Source organism: Mangifera indica, chromosome 18, assembly GCF_011075055.1.
Source record: "Mangifera indica cultivar Alphonso chromosome 18, CATAS_Mindica_2.1, whole genome shotgun sequence".
NCBI lineage: Eukaryota > Viridiplantae > Streptophyta > Magnoliopsida > Sapindales > Anacardiaceae > Mangifera > Mangifera indica.
Window position 1 is genome coordinate 1,812,777 of NC_058154.1, and position 15,743 is coordinate 1,828,519.

The window sequence follows — 15,743 nt, forward strand, 5'->3', positions numbered from 1 at the left end:
AGATATTTGGTGGCAAGTCTCCAGGGTATTTCTAATGGGATATAGAAGATCATTGATTGATTATATTCATGTTATTTTCATTCAAAAATTCTAAATTTCTTTGTACCATAAAAATGTCTAATTCATAAAAACAAATGTTGGTGAAGTATAGTTCATGTGCCCCTAAGAATAATAATGCCTATTTTCCTTGGATCAATACAACCATGAGTATTTAGTTTTGAATATTATATTAAATGTTCAAATGATATAATATCATGTAAATAACTAATTTTAAATTAATAATAAAATAACAATTAATCACATAATGATATATCATCTAAGTATCTAATTAGATACTTAAAATTATCATTAAAATACTCAATTAAATACTTAACATTCAGTGTTCATAATACTCTTCCTAGATAGTGGATACATTGATTTGAATGGTTCTATGCTCTGGATATTGATGGAATGGGAAGTGTCAGAAATACCCTGATAGCTATTATTATATACGAGGCAAAAAAGAGGTTATTTTTATTTTTCAATAGGCCAAAAGACTTATTCTCCCAAAGGTTTGTTGAATCTTTAAACTGGTGCTTGCTAAATATCGAAAATCTAAACTCCCACCCATAGGCTATTAAAATGACATAATCAGTTAGTTTGAAGGGTATAATTGTCATTTAATATTTAATATTAAAAAATAAAATTTCATCTTTTTTCCCCCTAAATTTTAAAAACTAACAATTTCCCCCAATCCTAGGTTTTGAAAACTTCATTTTCCTCCCTAGGTTTATTTTTTTCTTCCTTCTCCATCACGGGCCAACTTTGGCTTCCCACCTATCATCTTCTCTAATGCTCTCTCCCCTCTCGGTGCTCTCCTTGAAGAATGGTAGCCAAAGAATCATCAAATCGAAGCATGGGTCATGTGCTTTGTCAACCCATGCTTCGATTCAACGATGGCTGCCATCATGTGCCTTTGTTGACTCTAAAGCCATGGAAGTCCGTTTGTCTTCATCTAGGCTCTTAGATTTAGCTGTCAGAGAGATGAATTAGGTGGATTCATGAGATGAAGCAGAAGACAAATCGATTGAATTCTTCTTCTCACGAATTTCTTTGCTAATTCGTCTCTCTGACACAGAGAGAGAGAGAGAGAGCACTAGGCCATCTGTTGTTGATCTGGGACAAGACGGCCGAAGTGATTTGGTTGCCAGAAAATGTGTTGCATTTTTTAGTTAACCTTAACAAGGGCAAAAGTGAATTTTTCAAAACTTAGGGTTGGGAAAAATGGTTAGTTTTTAAAGTTTAAACGGGGAAAAGGAGACAAATTTTTATTTTTTAATATTAAATATTAAATGACAATTATACCCTTCATACTAACTGATTCTGTTAATTTTAACAGTCCATGGGTGGTAGTTTAAGTTTTCGATACTTGGTGAATATTAGTTTCGGATTCAACAAACCTTGGGTAGGAATAAGTTTTTTGGCCTTTTCAACATTTTACACATGTTAAATGATCAATATAAGAGTGAAAAAGAGATTAAATTTTATAATTTTTTTCTTTTTTTTAATCTTTTTGTATGAATTAGGTGATAATTGCAAAAGCCAAAAAAGAGGTTTTTTTTTTTTTTTTCCAGTAAGTACAAAAACAGAGATTGCGAATAACATTTCATTTGAATATTATTTTACCTTTAATTTTTAATTATTCAATCATATAATAATACGTTGTTATTTGTGCACAAAATTATTTACAAAAGTTATACAGATAACATTACTCTAATTTCATTTGGAACAACATATAGTTGTAAAAACTTTCATGTAGTTTTCGTACAAATATATTGAAACATGCTTGAGCAAAATTTGTATTTACTCAAGAAATAATATTGTATCCAGTCTTGTTATTAGCTCTCCTCATCTTCTTTTGTGTAATCGCATTGTTACTCTGCACCTCTTGTTTTTATGGAAGATTTCTCTACTTTGTATAATTATCTATGAATTGTTTTAGTGATTTAACATTTTGGAAGATCGCTTGGAGGTGGTAGAAGTGACTCATTCGGGCCCTGCCATTGTCAACCAAGAACGCCATCTTCAGTCCCCATGTTGTATGCACTTCCAAGTGACAATGCATGAACCAAACTCCTTCGTAACATAAAATTCAAAGAAATTAACATTTTATTAGAAGCTGCGGATTTTCAGAAAAGTTAAAGTGGTATAAGTACCTGGATTATCTGCCCGGAATCTTATAGCAACCCATCCTCCAGATGGTACACCAATTGTGTTCCTTTCTACAGGATCAACAAGATTGAACTTCTTCTGATCTGTCTTTGGATTGTAGTTCCCTAGTCCCTTACCGACCGCAAAGAAATTGAATCCATGCAGATGAACTGGATGGTTCTCGGGGGCTATGATCCCTGTATCTTGCAAAACAAGTTGAACTGTAGAGTTGTAAGCCAGCCTATAGGCTTTAGTTCCTCGAGAGGTGGCCAAGCTGAAGTTGGCTGGTGGGGTTCCTGTGTAGTTAAAAGTGTTTGGTGGATTAGCGGGAAAGTCAGTTGTGAATACCCCACTAATATTGAAAAAATGTGCCTGAAGTAATGCGGTTGTTGGCATAACAAACGTCACATTATTGATAGAAGCCACCACTCGGCTGCCGTTTCCTGCTTTGCAAGAAGGGCAAGGGTTGATTCCGAGTCCAACTATAAAGAAAAGGCTATGGTCAACGGTTTGTGGGACTTTGGCTGGGTACTTTTTGGAATTAAGGCTACGAAGAGAATCAATGAAGTTGTTAGCAACTGCGGTGGCATTTTTTGGAGGGGGTTTGGTGATAGTTGTGGGTGCACTAGAAAGTGTGCCTGAATAGTGCAATGTGGCTGTTGCAGTGACATTGTCGACTGCAATTGGAGCATCCATGAAAGGAGATGCTGCAACCAGGTACTTTCCAGCATTTTGGTCAGCAGTAACCAGGATATTAGTGGTTTGGCCAGGGGCAATTACAACAGTGTCTATTTTAAATGGTTTAACGTAGGTGGCATCAACTTCTACGACAGTAAGTTTGTGCCCTGCTATTTTGAAGAAAAGCTCTTCATTGAGTGCAGCATTGATCAAACGAAGCAGGTAGGTTTTGCCATTTTCCACAGGTAGTGTATAGCCCCCTGCATGCACATGACAGAAAAAGAATTCCAAAGATTATTATCTTTCTAAATGAATTTTTCTAATTCACATAATCCAATCCTACCCTGTGAAGAACAAGTAGATACGGGCCCTGGCTGGCCGTTAATTGTGTGGGCATCGGAGACATTTGGGGCCAATCCGGATTTGAGAGCTTGATTTATAACGGCTTCAGTGTCTGATTTCCACCACTCAGCAAGTACAATTACCTCTTCTTTGTGTGGTTGTGGGAAGGGATAAGGAACTCCAAGCTTAGGCAAGACAACAATGGCACCATGGACAGTGGACCTTAGCCAGAGAACATGTGCATGCCACAGAAGGGTGCCCCGTTGGCCTGTAATTGTGAAATTGTAAATGTAGGTTTGGCCTGGCTGAATTGGACACTGTGTGATATATGCTGGTCCATCAGCCCAGCCGGTTCTGAGTTGCCGGATACCATGCCTGGCAAATTAACAGTAATTTAATACATCAACATTTTAAATTGTGTTAATGATTTAGCAATTCAATCTTCAGGATTTCTCACCAGTGGATTGAAACATTATATTTGACATGGTTGACAACCTTGACGAGTACATTGTCATCTTCCCTGGCATAAAGAGTGGGTCCTGGGAACCTCCCATTAACAGTGACGATGGGCTTGGTCGAGCACAGTTTGGTGGAGTTTTTCATCACCACCTGCAAAAGTTACCCAGAAAAGCACCAAACCTCTGTTATAAATTTCTTGCATAAGTTACTGCAAATATTTACTTCTTCACCACCGGCTTCCCACTCATTTGCCGTAATAAAAAGTCCACTAGCAAGTTACCATGATTTACCATGTAGAAATATATTTCCCTATAAATATGGAGATTGAAACTCATATTATATAAAATTAATTAGTTTGTACTCAAGTCTAATCTATCATACTTATATATCACATACTTACATTATTTTTATTTGATGAGAGAATCTTTAACGTACAACAGTAAGAAAGTAAAAAAAAAAAAAAAAAAAAGATTAATGAAAAACTGAAGGAGTAAGGCTGCATTGTCACCAAGCATGAATTGTTGTATACTTACATTAAACTTGTAATGGCGAACCCTGCATTCAACTGCAACAGGAAAAAGGCATACAACAAGAAGCAAAAGTCGAAGCCAAGAGTCCATTGTCGATCACTTTCTTGTTTATATTGTCTATCGGTTCTTGCTTTCAGGCTAGTTGCGGTTGTACATTGAAACTTGTTATTATATAGAGGATAAGACAATTGCTGTAATGTCGGTTTTCATTGGTTAGGTGAATGAACAAATTTTATTCCTCAAAAATAAGATTTCGTAAAAAATACCCTAGTTCTTCTGTCTTGCATGTTACATAAAGTAGCTTTTTAGGTACCAATTAAGATTCGGAAATGAATCTCATCAGCTCTCTATATTCCCTTTGAGCATGCTATAAGTACCCACTTTTTGGTACACAAATACATATACACATGATATATCATTATATGATTAAATATTATTTTATCTATAATTCAAAATTACTTAATTACTTGATAACACATCAAGTTTATACCCATTTGTGTGCATAAAGTGGGTACACAAAATTTTATTGATTCTGTTTTCGATTTAAGCAATGTTATGTGTATCCACTTTTGGGACACATCCATTTGTATACACATTTGTATACCAGTAAGAGTGATTAATATTTATCATTAATCACAAATGTGTATACATATAGATATGTCATCATGTGATTAAGTGATATTTTATTATTAATTTAAAATCATCCAACTACATCATGATATATCCATATGTATATATATTTATGGGAAATATTTTGGTGGGTAAGTCAAGTATGAATAGAAAAATATAATATAATGTTAGTTAAATTAGAACTGTTTATATTTATATTGAATTTTATTTGGTACAATACTTGAGCAATGAGCAATATCAGTTAGAGTGATTAATGTTCAACCCATTTTAATCAAATCCTAGAAACAATAACTTGATAGTTTTACAGCTTTCTTGCAAATTTTATAGATGATAAGTTCCAATAAATTGACAGAAACAAGAATTGACATGTAAAATCGTAAATTGTCCCATTGTTAGAATTAAACTGGCAAAGGTCTCTGGCCCACCCAAGCTTTGATGAAATGACATATTTCCATCTTTAAGTTTGAAAAAGTCTAATTTTCCACCCACCTGTTAAATTTGTTTTAAAAAATTATTAATTTTTTTCTATAAAAATATTGAAAAAAAAACTCTTTAGGTAAATAACATTGTGCCCCGAAAAGTTTATTAAATAATTTTTATACACCTAATTTGGATTAATTTTAATTAAAAATAAAAAATTATTAATATAAGTATAGATATCGGTGTTAATGGTATATAATCATGTATTTCGAGTAATAATAAAAATTTAGGGGGTTTTTGAAATTCTAAAAAGTTTGGAAGTAATTTTTATTTTTTTAAATTTTAATATACTTTTCAATAGATGAAAAATTTACAATTATACATTAAAATAAATAAATAATTTACAACAAAGTAGAGATGTAAATGTTATAAAAGAGCTATTAGGACTATAAAATATTTTAAAAATATATAGGGTAAATATGATAATTTTTTAAACAATATATGGGAATTATCATTTATTTCTAGTCAATTTTGAAAAATGATAATTACACTCTCATTTACGCTTTATAATATAATATTTAGATAAAATAATATAAATAATTTTTAGTCGTGAAAACTAATAGTTAATTTTAATGTACACATAAAAAATTCATTTTTTTCCAACATGAAAATCTGTCATTAATAAACTACCGGTCATCTTCCATAAGGGGTAAGTTTTTATTTACTTATATTTTTTAGGTACTTTATTGATCATTATGAATTAAAAAAAAAAAAAATTATTGCTTCTAGATTGCATTGATAGAACACCTAAAAAGCATTTGACCGATGCTGGGCGCTAGACAATTGAACAAAAGCTTTGCACAGTCTAAGCTTCTTCCTCTTCTTCTTCGTCTTCTTCTTTTCTTTTACGAAAGAGTGTAAGTATTTTGCTTGTATCCTACACCAATGCTTACCCATGAAGATAATCAACGGTTGAGAAATGGCTTTCATGTCATGCATCAGATTGTAACACACCAAAGCACCATCTTCATCATCATGACTTGATTGAAAGTTAAGATTAAACCAACGGTGGGTAAGTAATAGTGGGCAACCCTATTTTCTTATCCATTTCTCGTTTCTTTTCTGAATGAAATCTATACAGTGAAGAAACAATTAAGTAGCTTTGACAAGACTGAAAGTTCGTTTTAACATAATAAACGGTGACGGCAATGTATATATTGAACTGCTTCTTGTTGACTTTGTGGATGCATGGCAGATTTTGTTTCACTTTCATGGTCCTTTTCTTTGAGCTCAAACCATTAGCGATTGCGAGTTCTCAACTTATTAAGAACTACTGTTTCTTTCATCTTCACCATTCACATTTACAGATGAAAACAAATTAGATTCTCGGGCTTTTGTCTGCTTGATATTCAAAACTTGAAAACATTATAGAAAAAGAAAAGTGTTTCATATTGATATATATATATAGAAACTAGGGTTGGATATATTAAAGTTAAGCCAAGTCTACACATGGGTAGACTCAAGCTCAATCTGAATTTATAATTTTCAACTCAAGTTTGAACTCGTTCAGATTGCTTAGAGATGTCATTGAAAGGTTTTCATGTTATTGGGGGATGAATGGTGTTGTTGATGAGATAAACAGTATCACCGGATAAGAATAAAACTATGTGTACAAATAAATTTTATTAATTTATTTGTTTAAACTGAGATGACAATTTTTGATTGGATGAAGTGACTGTTTAATTTTTTTCTCACTTCAAAATCACCTAAGAGTAATACTATATATACAAACTTATTTATATAAACTAAGGTAGTGTTATCTGATTAGATGATTTTGAAGTACAAGAAAAAGTAAACAAACATATTACCCAATCACAAGCTACAACCTCAGTTTTTACATATAAATTTATATAATTTATTTGTACGTATATTTTTATTCATCACCCAATTACACATTACTAAATCAGATTTTTGAATGAATTTGTATAATTTGTTTATATATGAAATATTACTCTATCCAAAAAATTCAAACTAAACATGTGTCGAACTAGTTTAGTTCGAATCCAACTCTAATAGAAACTTAAACGTTATGTTAATTTTTTGGTAAGTGTTTTAGGAATATGATTTTTTTTTTCTGCCTTGGAATTGAAGAAAATTAAAAGTTAGGGTATCAATACTTATCCAATTGAAAAGGGGAAGGCACGTGCCATGTGGGATTTTTTTTTTTATTTGCTAAGCTCCGTGTGGGGTGTTTGTTGATGATAAAATGTGAAACTGCCATTTTTATGAAAGGTGTCAACTTTATTTTCTATGTGGGACTTAGATTGTTAATTTCAAAAACCTAAACACCTAACTATAGATTAACTGTTATTAAATTTTCTTGTTATAGTTAAGGGTAAAATCATCATTTTACCAATAATATTAAAATATATATAATTTTATCTTATTTTCCCTCCTTAGGTTTTGAAAACTAAAGATCCTTAAGGTTCTCTACCCTCTCCAGTGACGATGATAGTAGTTGCCAACGTCTCCACCTTTAGTTTGGTCGTCTCCCTCCAAGGAAGACAACATTGATTAAGATGAAGAACTCCGTTTCAGTTGACAAAGACGAGACAAAATCGTCTCGTCTCTCTGTTGAAGAAGAGATGGAGACGATTTGTCTTTATCTCTTCATTGACGAAAACAGAAGATGACAAAAATTTTTTGTCTTCTATCTGCATTGATGAATAGTCTCTGTCTCTTTCTCGACAGAGCGACAAGATGACTTCGTCTCTGTCAACATCGTTTGTTGAGGAGGGAGATAACAAAGCTAAAGGAGGAGATGGTGGCGACCACCGTCTCTTGAGAGGGGAGAAAACTCTAAGAATTTAGAGTAAAAAATGTTACTTTTCAAAATTGAGGTTGAAGTAAAATATGAGTTTTTAAAACCCGGGGGGAGGGGGGAATGAGTTAGAATTATAAATTTTTTAATAATATTGATAAAATGATGATTTTACCCTTAGTCGTAACAGAAAATTTTAACAAAAGTTAGCTCATAGATGAATGTTTTAGTTTTTGAAACTTCGTAGGTGTGTATTCGTCTTTACATTAAAATTTGGGTGTGAAATAGTCCTTTTGCCTTCTATGAAAGGTGTCAATTTTATTTTCCATGTGGGACTTAGACTGTCAATTTCATCTAAATGCTGGTGATGGTGATGGAGTGTACCGTACGTTATGGTAACCTAGTACCCAATCCATTTCAGTTTTCCACCTTATAATTCTTAAATATTCAGACATCTTTTTCATAAAATATAATTTATCAACGTGTTACATTGGTTACTGAGCTAAAAAGTTACCAAAAGAATATATTATATAGTTTTTAGAAGATAAAATGTCATATTTATAATCGGCACAAATCAATGTGGTGGATTAAGCATTTGTTAATGTTATGCAATCTATTTTGAAAGGGAATTCAAGTGATACATCATACCTAAATTGGCATTAGTGTCAGCTCAATATTGTCAATTTTTAATTGTGTATTTAGCGATTGATGTATATATGCACAATCTAGCTCAATCAAAACAATAGCTTTTTGGATAAAATTACTTGCCACCTAATGTTAATCTCTCAACCAAACTTGTTTGAACTAATAAATAGTAACATCAAAGAAGGGAAACTCAATTCATTCAAGTTAAACAATGAGTTAAGTCTGATTCGATTCAATTTAAATCCATCCTTGCACTCAACTAATTGATCTTCATTTTTATGAGAATAAATATATTCTCAAATTTATTGATTACAACCATAAACTTAATTATATATATATATTTCATCCTTTCACTGTTTCACATTTAGAGTTTAAGCTTTCTTATGGATAAGATGATCCAATTATTAAACAAAATCAAGGTTCAACTCAACTATTTGAGCCCAACCCGTGGTCTCACTTATGGCCTAATGCCAGCTTTCACTGTTGAAGAAGCAGACGCAACGCAATCCCAGTACCCACACTAGTCATTCTAGGCGTAGATTCGAATCAAAATTGGAAAAAATGTCCATCTGCGTTCGGTACAGATTCAAAATAGTCTACTCAAAATAGAGCTTGGCTCATTTTTTTTGGTTAAAAATTGTTGGAATCCAGAAAAATCATCGGTGATGCAAACTCAGATTTGAGTCAAGTTAAGTTAGAGTTAAAATTTCTACTATCGAACTTGGTTTGGGACATAATCACTAAACAGCCCTTGCAATTTTTTTTTTTTCTGAGAATGACAATATTAACAATGTCAACATCTCTCCATGGACTGAAGGCAACGTGCGTTGAAACAAATGTTTGCCGTCGAACAGGGTTATAGATTGCAATACGTTTTTGTAGTCTCCATCATATTGTAAAAAAGGCTCCATAATGCTTGGAGTCTTTGCACAGTGAAGATTGCTTCCAATATGGGCAACTGGCATTAAAATTTTTAATGTAGACAGTCAAATGGGCACCTTGTTTCTCCTGCAAGGCAAAGCAATGGACCTTCACATGAGCAGAACCTCATTTGAAATCTCCTCAGCTTCACTTTCCATCTTTGACACAATCACTGTCATCTTTTGGGTACCAGTTTACGACAGTGAGGACCGTCTAATCTTGCAATTTGCATGAAAGTTTCCTTGGAGCTTGCGAGGCTCTGTGAAGCAAGGAAACACAATTACTATGAACTTAAACACATGCCAAAGTCAATTTTCTAGTAATGTAAGAATCCCAAATGTAAGGTATAAAACTTGGATCTCCCGTTAAAAATTATGGGCATCTAATATAGAATTTATATGATTTTGAGTTTTTCAGTCATTTTGAAGTATAGTTCTTTCAAGGTTCATATAAGACAAATGTCCCAATACTTCATTATAGGGTGTGCTCAAGTGTTCACCTTTATCGGGCAATTGGAATTCTTTTATGAGCAGGCTCCTGATGCCATGAGAAGCCTACTCACTACTGCGGCATTGGGGAACCATCTGAGCACAATGCAGCTGGGTTATATTGTTACAGATGTGAGCAGTAGGCATGGTAAATCTTTTGGTTGCAAAATGGAATGCGTACAAGAGGCCACTGGCATCCACTAACTGATTAATTTGCACGCTTCTGGCTAACTAATGGCGAAATTTTACCAGACAATGATGGGTTCAACTGCGAGGTAAAATTTCACAATCAGTTAACAACTTCCTCAGAGAACCAATGTGAACCACAAGGCAGTTTAATGTAAACAGAAGAATTCTAGTGTCAATCTCATGATGAGAATGCATTTTGAATAAGTTATTATATATAATGTAAATTATGTAAGCATGATGATATGATCATGTAGGGCAAAAAAAAGGTAAAACAAATGTGCAAGCAATAACCTAATCCAAACACACCAACTCGAAGTATGCATGCCTTCTGATTTGATGTAATGTTAAACTTTTCTAAAATAGTGGGAATTTAAAAGCATTTTCATGGTTATCTCAGGTTCATATCTTACCCATGCCCACTTTGGTATTATGTAAACTAGGGGTGGACGAGATCCAAGCTGCCTCAGGCTCAAATCGTTGTTCGGCTCGAAACTGATGTGTTGACAATATCATCACATCAGAGCTCATCTTACTAATGATTCTTCTTTTTTTTCTTTTTTGACAACTTTTTTTTCCTCTTTTTTGGTGAATATTCTTCTTCTCTAGCCGGTTTTTGTCTTCTCTAACAATTCTTTTTCTTCTTTGACTACTCTTATTCTTCTCTGACAATACTCTTAACCAACCACTTTTCTTCATTTTAGTGACTTGTTTTTTTCTCAAGCAGTTTCTCCAATGAACTCATTGCTAATTTGAGTAAAATGAATTCAAATTGAACACTATGGATTTGAGCCAAATTCAAACTAGTCTTTATCCAATGGTAGAATAATAACATCTATCATATCATGATTTTAATAATCAATCAAAATAATTTCAGTCATCAATCATACCATAAGTTCAGCCATCAGTCATAGTATAATTTCAATAATCAATCAACATAATTCTAGTAATAAATCGTAGCCTAATTTCAGCAATCAATCAATATTCATATCTTGTATATACTTTCATTCTTGTATATAAATACTCCCTTGTGCAAACTTTTATAATGAAATAAAATACAATGCAATATTTTTTTTGCTGTGCCTCATTGTCATACCCTGCCTTTCATGCAACTCAATCAATCGGCCATCAATCTGCCCTGAGCCGCCTTTGTTGTTACCAGTTGCCAGCGGATTTGCTTCCTTCATACTTTAGACATCAGCAACTATTCATCCAAATAGCTCACCCTTAGAGGGCGTTTGGTTTGGACAATATTTGATTACTAAAATAGAAAGATTACCTTGAAGATAGATTACTTAGAAGATTACTTGGTATAAATGATTACTATGTTTGATAAAATTTGATAGGTATAAATAATTACAAGGTTTACAGTAAATTATTTTACAATGCCCATATTATTTGTCATATTAATTAAAAATAAATTTATTTTTATCTCAAAAAATTAATAAATAATAATTTTCTATAATAGACTCAAGATTACCCCAATAATCTTTAAATACCTAAGGTGAAGGTGGTAATCAGATTACCACCTATATTACTTGCCACGTCAGCATTGGTAATAGAAGATTACTGTAATCTTTTATTACTGACAAACCAAACAAGAGAATAAAGGATAGATTACCAAGGTAATCTTAAAAACCTTTAACCAAACGCACCCTTAAGTCTTAATATCAACAACCCACAATTTCAGCAACCCACAAGCCCAACCATCCATCCAAACAGTAATCCAACCATACTTTATACTTTAGATATCAGTTGCCAGCTGCCAGCGGATTTGATTCCTTCATACTTTAGATATCAGCAACCATTCATCCAAATAACTCACCCTTAAGTCTTAATATCAACAACCCACAATTTCAGCAACCCACAAGCCCAACCATCAATCAAAACATCTTCCAGGTCCTTTCCATGATCTTATTTTCAAATTCAAGTTGGCCCTACTCTGCCACCTTGAGCTTGAGGGGAGGGGAGTGGGGGAGGTTAGCATAATAACATCAATTATATCATGATTTTAGCCATCAATCAGCATAATTTCAGTCATCAGTCATATCATAATTCAGTTATCAATCAGCATAATTCTGATTTGGATACAATCAGATCATTCTTATAAAATGCTAGTACTCTTTAACTAAGGCTTAAATCATGACAAACCAAAGGAAGAGCATTCTTATAAAATGGTTTTTAAGTTTTAATGTTTTAGGGCAGCTAGACTGAGCGTCTGTTGTAGTCTTTCAGCAGTTTACCCAGACTGATCCTCCAAGGTGATCCACCCCAACAACGTTTTCGGTCCAAAACTCACCCGACTGGTAAACCAATTCTGATTTGGATACAATCAGATCGGTCACATTAGGCCACGTGAAAAATAAGACAGCCATATGGGGTCCATTTTACAAATCTTGTCTTCAACATATATCATTATGAACCTCAACTTTTATATCACATTTTACACTGCATGAAAATATGATTTCAAAAGCTTTAAAATGACAAGAACATTGCTACTTGGAAATGGCAGCTGTAGCTAGATTGACTATGTAACATGTTGGAAAAGTGGAACAGCAAGACAGAGCAGAGACCTCGATTGTGCGACATGGAACAGCAGCTTGCCTGAGAACTAAAGTCACTGTCTTTTGGGATTTTTATTCTATGAATTAGAATAATCCCTCGAGACTCATCGAACATTTTGTAAAGATAGTTTAGGAATAAGAGCAATAAAATAGATTGCGATTGTAAAAACTAGAGGTAGAGAATACTTGCACAAAAATAAGTTTTATATATTTTGGTACAAAATCAAGACCCGTAACATTTAGGGGGTGATTAGTTGACGTTATTTAAAATTAGTTTGATAATTTATATTTTATTATTAATATTATATTATTTAGTTTATTACTAATAAAATATTTCGATAATTTTTTATAATCAATGATAATGTAATACGTAATTTGATTAACACATCTATCTTTGATATTCAAAGATTATCATTCTATCCTTATTAATTTTTTGGAATGAAAATACTATTATATTCAATTAATATATTAAGATAGAGAAAAATTTTAAATAATTATAATCAAAGACATTTAAATAAAATAATATCTTAATATTTTTTTTATTAATTTCAGTCAAATACATTAATTATTTATACTTATTAATTTTTATTTTTCAGGTAATTTTTTTTATAACGAAAGATTCTCTCAATTAAACACACATTACAATAAAACATAAGAGTGTTAGCATTAAAGGGATATTGCTAACCCAAAAGGTAACTTGAGTTATAAAAGAGAAGATTTTATATATAAGAGAATATGAATTTAAGTCACCACTGACAGTATATCAAAATCAAACTCTTAACTTATATGATTTAATGGTTATGAGTTTGATCATTGAATCCAAAGTTTGTCTTATTTAGTGTGGTTGATTTGGTACGAACAACACTCAATCACATAATAATATGTTATTATTTATGCACATAGTTTTATTGGTAAAAAAAAAAGATATTGCTACAGGAATAATTTTCATTTTCTTGTGAAAAGGTAGCAAACAAAAATTAAAGTAAAAGAGATAAGTTGAAGTTCCAACTTCCAAGCTATTGTACCTCCTCATATTCAAACAGAATCTCTCTCTTTCTCGTGAAAACATGGGGGCCATCTCCCACTTCAAACTCCATAAGAGAATCAAGAAATATGGCAAACAAAAGCTCCTCACGCCTCTCAAGACTATCAATTTATTGTCTATGGGTTGTTCCCTCTTCCTCTTTTAATTTCATTTCTACTACTTCTTTCTTAATTTCTCTGTTTTAATGGCTCCACCACCCTTTTTCTTTCTTTTTTTTTTTTTTTTTTCTTGACCAACCCCATTTCCCCAGGTTTAATTGCTGGCATACCATAAGCGAAAAGTGTATAAAGCTGATGAATAAGCCAGCTTTAGCTACGTATTCTCCAAGAAATTCCAAAGCGTATATATATTTTTTGGTATAAAAGAAAGATCTTAAATTTGATACCGGTATATATTTTGAGTATAGTAGCCAAATCATATATCATATTATATATCAAAAACCTAATTTTTCGTATCATATATTGAGTATCATATTATATCATATGACACAGTTTAAAAAATGAAATAAAAAATTATAATTGATATATCATCATTTTACAAAATATTACAAACACTCTTGAAAATCTAAAATTTCTTATATAGACCTCCACTACATCATCATTTTCTCTAAAAACGTATATCGCTTTATATCAGTAAAATGCATCTTCTCATATGATATATATCGATTTATATTAGTAATATATATCATATCGTATGATATGTCTATTGTATCACATTAATTCAATATACTTTATGATACGTATTGTTTTTTACTTGTTTTATATTATATTATAAAACACGTATAGTGTATCGTAAGATTCTAATAGTTATCATTTTGAGACTATTGCAAACAATAACAAATGAACATGTAAAAAAAAAAAAATGGCATGTGATGATTGTGATAAATAATATTTAAATAAAATTTATGATTGAATATTATCAAGTATAAATAAATTGATGTATCAATATATGATTTTGGATTATAAATTAAGTAAATAAGTAAATCATTTAATCACTTGAAAATACATTAATTTGTTTATACCCATTAGTATCTACCATTTGTATGTTTAATATTACTCCATAATAATTAAGAAGGTTTTGCATAAAATAGGGTTACAAAGGGGCCATATGCATGGCTACTGAACATATATGAATTAATTGAATTCTCTTATTGGAAAGGATAAATTTGATTTGATATAAGGGTGGATCTAATCTAAGCAAGCTTAGGTTGAATCTACAACTCAATTCGAACGAGTTGAGCCCAAATTAGAGTTTTAGTTTAACTTGAGATTGATTCGTTTATTTATCCAGTAATGATTATTAACCTTGTTAATAACATTGTTCACCTTTTCGACAATATTGTTCACTTTATTGGCCTTTTAGAGACATTATATATTAACTCAAACAATTTCAAACTTGAACTTAGGCTTGACATATGCCTTTGATGCGAACTCAAGCCGTCCACACTCAACTTGTTTGTTATTAATATGATTCCCACAAGTTAACTCTGCCTGTTGCTCATTTCAATGACAAAACCCAATCCAAACTTTTTATCTCTTTCTTCAGTGCTCTGTTTCAACCCCTTTCCCTTTATTTATTCATCAATAGATTCTCCTTACAACCTCACCAAACTGCGTTTCTTCCCTTCGGCCTCTTCCTCTTCTTTCAAAATAAGAAGACCCATTTCTTCTTCTTCCTCTTCTTCTTCTTCTTCTTCCCTTGATACTCTCTTGCAAGCTCAGAAATGTCAAGTAGAGCCAGTAAGCGAGTGAGTTTCAGCCCAGATGTTAATGATAAACCAACTGTCTTTCTCAAACACGAAGGCAGTAAAAAATTATCTGGAAA

General features: G+C 32.2%; 1 protein-coding gene across 1 annotated transcript; it reads right to left on the reverse strand.

The window, feature by feature from the left end:
- Positions 1-1,720: 1,720 nt before the first annotated feature.
- On the reverse strand, positions 1,721-4,342 carry LOC123201553 (laccase-4-like). Its single transcript, XM_044617110.1, is given in 6 exon segments — positions 1,721-2,038; positions 2,041-2,115; positions 2,196-3,128; positions 3,212-3,585; positions 3,668-3,819; positions 4,203-4,342. Coding segments are annotated over 6 exon segments (1,674 nt in total). The 5' UTR covers positions 4,290-4,342; the 3' UTR covers positions 1,721-1,985.
- Between the last annotated feature and the right edge of the window lie 11,401 nt (positions 4,343-15,743).